The following is a 3,392-nucleotide window of genomic DNA, read 5'->3' as shown; positions in this document are numbered from 1 at the left end:
GTGTGTGTGTGTGTGTGTTTCGAGAGGAAGGGGGAGGGAAGCCTGTCAGAAAGGGAGAGGTCGCAGGAGAGAGGGAGCGGCGACAAGAAGGCATGACGCACTTGAGGATGCGCACGACCTGGTAGAGGCCGGTGAACCCGACGAACAGGTTGACCACCATCAACGAGTAGTTGATCGGGGTGATCTGGGTCGAATAGCGGGCCCACGACGCTCTTCCGATCTGAAGGGGGAGGGAAGCCTGTCAGAAAGGGAGAGGTCGCAGGAGAGAGGGAGCGGCGACAAGAAGGCATGACGCACTTGAGGATGCGCACGACCTGGTAGAGGCCGGTGAACCCGACGAACAGGTTGACCACCATCAACGAGTAGTTGATCGGGGTGATCTGGGTCGAATAGCGGGCCCAAATGAAACCGGTAGAGGCCAGGCCTGTGGCATCGGTCGCCAGGGGAGGCCGAAGGGAGGGAGCGTCGTGAGAAGGAGCAAGGGCGGAGAGGCATGCACATGTGTGGGCGCAGGGGCGGGCAGGATCCTGGGCCGGGTGTTGGGCGGTGGGGGAGGGTCGGTCATGGAAGCAAGTGGGGGAGGGCGTCAAACGCACAGATCGGAAGAGCGTCGTGCAGGGGAGGCCGAAGGGAGGGAGCGTCGTGAGAAGGAGCAAGGGCGGAGAGGCATGCACATGTGTGGGCGCAGGGGCGGGCAGGATCCTGGGCCGGGTGTTGGGCGGTGGGGGAGGGTCGGTCATGGAAGCAAGTGGGGGAGGGCGTCAAACGCACCGGCGGACTGGAGCATGGAAAGGTTCTCGGCCGGGCGATTGATGTCACGGATACCGGCAAGGACGAGCACCCACTTGGCGGCGGGGGCCCAGAAGTGGATGGTCAGGGGCCCTGCATGGGGGGAGGGGGGGGGAGGGGGGAAGCGGGCCGGTGTGAGAGGGGATCACCACGCGACAAGGTCAAGGAGCAGCTGCGCACGCACCGGCAGGGTGGTTGATGAACGCGCGGGCGCGGTTGGCGAAGGAGGCGTTGGCGGCGGGGGCGGAGGACATCTGAGATGGGGGAGGTTCCGAGTGGGGGAGGGCGTGCGCGTGCGCGCGTGTCAGAGAGCGCCGGTGCATGGGGCCGGGTAGCGGGGCAGGGGAGACGGCAAATGCGGGGAATACCTTGGCGAGTTGGAAGAAAAAGGCAAGCAAGTGTGCAAGGAGCGAGGAGGGAGGGGCGGGGGGGGGGGGGGCCAGGCGCGTGTGTGCGGAGAGGGGCGGGAGGGGGGGCGGAGGGGACAACGAGGTGGGGCTGCCCACCATTTGGCCAAGTGTCCCCGGACAGGGGGCCCTTCATCCTGGGCTCTGGCACACCTACCCATCCGGCCGCCGGCTGCCGCCCCCCTTCTCCTGGGGGGGGGGGACATCAGGCGATGGGTCCGGCATACCGCCGGCCGAGTTCCGGCAATCGTGGTTGCGCCCTTGCGCGCCCGCGAGGGGAAGAATTCAGATGGTCTCGCGGGCCGGGGCCCCTTTGCCACGGCAATCGAGCGGCAGGTGCCCCTCCTTGCCCTCGACGAGGCCCCCGCCGGAGTGTGACCCCCCGTGCGAACGAGGCCGTTGGCTCCTGCCCACCGACTGGGCCAAGTCCCAGCCGAGTCGCGACCCAGCCTCCACACTGGGACTCTGCGTCGGCACCAGGAGCGGGCGTTCTGCCAGGAACGCCATTCTCCGGCCCCTCCGGTGGACCCACCTGGAGCAGAGGCACGCGTCCGCCCCGGCAGTGCGTTCGCCCCCTCCCGCTCGGCCGGCCAGCCTCTGCCGCCTTGACCCCCCCCCCCCCCCCCGCCCCCTTGCTGTCCCTTGGGTGGGGCGACACACAACGGGCGCAAGAACGACAGGCATCTGCGGAGGCTTGCGCGGCGTGCCCCACGCAGTGGGCGCTATTGGCGATCTGCCAGGCCGGACTCCACCCGCAGAAAGGGCCCTGCCGGGCCACAGGCCGGGGATCCTGCGGTCGGCAAGGCGCGTGTGCGTTCCAGATCTCACTGCCTTGCATATCGACTTGCCCGAGTGCGCCGGGGACGATCGCCGGCCGCCGAAAAGGACCGCCCTGTCGTTGCACCGGGAGAAAAGGCATCCCCCTCCCCTCTCTCCTCTCGCTCTCCCCCCCCCCCTCCCCTGTCCCTTTTCCTGTCCCCCTCCCCCCTCCTCGCCCCCCTCCCCCCTCCCCCGCTCGAGTGGACAGGAAGGCGCAATGGTCCGCCCGACGAAGCGCAAGATCCGGAAGGCCAGCGGCAAGGCCAAGACCCAGGCCCCGCAGAATGCCGCCCATGCCGATATCCGGAAAAAGATCCACAGCCGGCAGGCGGCCACGGCGCAGGAGCGTCGCTTGGTGGCGCTGGCCATGTCTGTCTCGAGTTCGGCCGGCGTGGACCTGTCTGCTGTGCAGCTGGACCCCATGCTCTCGCCTCTGCCTTTTCTCCGAAAGGTGCGCCGGCCCCCTCCCCCCCCCCCTCTCCCCCCTGCTCGCCCTCCCCCCTTTTGGGCCGGGCCACACCGACGGACCGGGCTTTTTTTCTTCCTCCTCCACACAGCTGACCATTCTTCGTGGTGCCTCGCCTTGCCTCTTCTCCCGGCTGCGGCAGCTTTCCTCGACCAACCCGATCGAGCGCGAGTGGTCCTGTATCTGCATCGCTCGTTTCATCTCGGACGCCGAGAAGCGTGATGTGCGCGCAGCATGACCCCCCTTTGTGATCCATTTCCCGTCCCCCTGCTGCCTCTCTGCTCGGCTAACCGGAAGCACGCACGCATGCCCCCTCGCGCTCATACGCCCACAGCTCCTGCTGAGCAACAATGTCGTCGGCCTGGTTCTGGATCGCCTGTCTGACAAGGCCTTCCGTGTCCAGGCAGCTGCCACCGGCGCCCTTCGGTACATCCAACCTCCCCCCCCCCCCCCCCCCCATGCTTTGTGCATCCCCCCTCCCCCGCTGATCGTTGCTGACCTGCTGGCTGGGGATTCAAGGAACATCCTCCTCGAGGACGACCCGCGCATTGTGGCGGCCCTGTCGCGCCTGGACGTGGTCCGCAACTCGCTGATCCCCTGCCTGCTGACGGCGGTGGAGAACATCGCCAATCAGCAGAGCCGCATGTCGGAGTCCGCCCCGGCTGACACCCCGGTGGCTGACACCCCGACCGAGGCCGCGGCCATGGGCGCCGAGGCCGCCGCCGCTGCGGTCCTGGCCGCCGATGAGGCGGACCTCCCCTCTACCAAGGCCGCCGACTCGCGCAATGCCGTCTCCGAGGCTCTGGCTTTCCTGCACAGCACCATGGAGAATGCTCTCTGTATTTTCTGGTCCCTCTGGTGCGCACTCCTCCCTTCTCTCTTTTTCTCTCTCTCTCTCTCTCTCTGTGTGT

General features: G+C 67.7%; 2 protein-coding genes across 2 annotated transcripts in view; one reads left to right on the top strand and one right to left on the bottom strand.

Moving 5' to 3' along the window:
• H696_00140 (hypothetical protein) overlaps nt 1-1,043 on the bottom strand; it is a gene marked incomplete at both ends in the record, with an annotated part of 3,848 nt that extends 2,805 nt beyond the window's left edge. The window contains 4 exons of the mRNA XM_009493975.1: nt 85-212; nt 298-424; nt 772-882; nt 974-1,043. Of these exons, the coding sequence (XP_009492250.1) occupies nt 85-212; nt 298-424; nt 772-882; nt 974-1,043 (436 nt within the window). The remainder of the gene's footprint in view (nt 1-84; nt 213-297; nt 425-771; nt 883-973) is intronic.
• A 1,189-nt stretch (nt 1,044-2,232) lies between these two features.
• H696_00139 (hypothetical protein) overlaps nt 2,233-3,392 on the top strand; it is a gene marked incomplete at both ends in the record, with an annotated part of 3,144 nt that continues 1,984 nt past the window's right edge. The window contains 4 exons of the mRNA XM_009493974.1: nt 2,233-2,466; nt 2,573-2,704; nt 2,816-2,907; nt 3,001-3,339. Of these exons, the coding sequence (XP_009492249.1) occupies nt 2,233-2,466; nt 2,573-2,704; nt 2,816-2,907; nt 3,001-3,339 (797 nt within the window). The remainder of the gene's footprint in view (nt 2,467-2,572; nt 2,705-2,815; nt 2,908-3,000; nt 3,340-3,392) is intronic.

The sequence above is a fragment of the Fonticula alba genome (genome assembly GCF_000388065.1).
Source record: "Fonticula alba strain ATCC 38817 unplaced genomic scaffold supercont2.1, whole genome shotgun sequence".
Taxonomy (NCBI): domain Eukaryota; order Rotosphaerida; family Fonticulaceae; genus Fonticula; species Fonticula alba.
The sequence above is the reverse complement of the archived record's forward strand: the minus strand, read 5'-3'. Positions and strand labels throughout refer to the sequence as shown.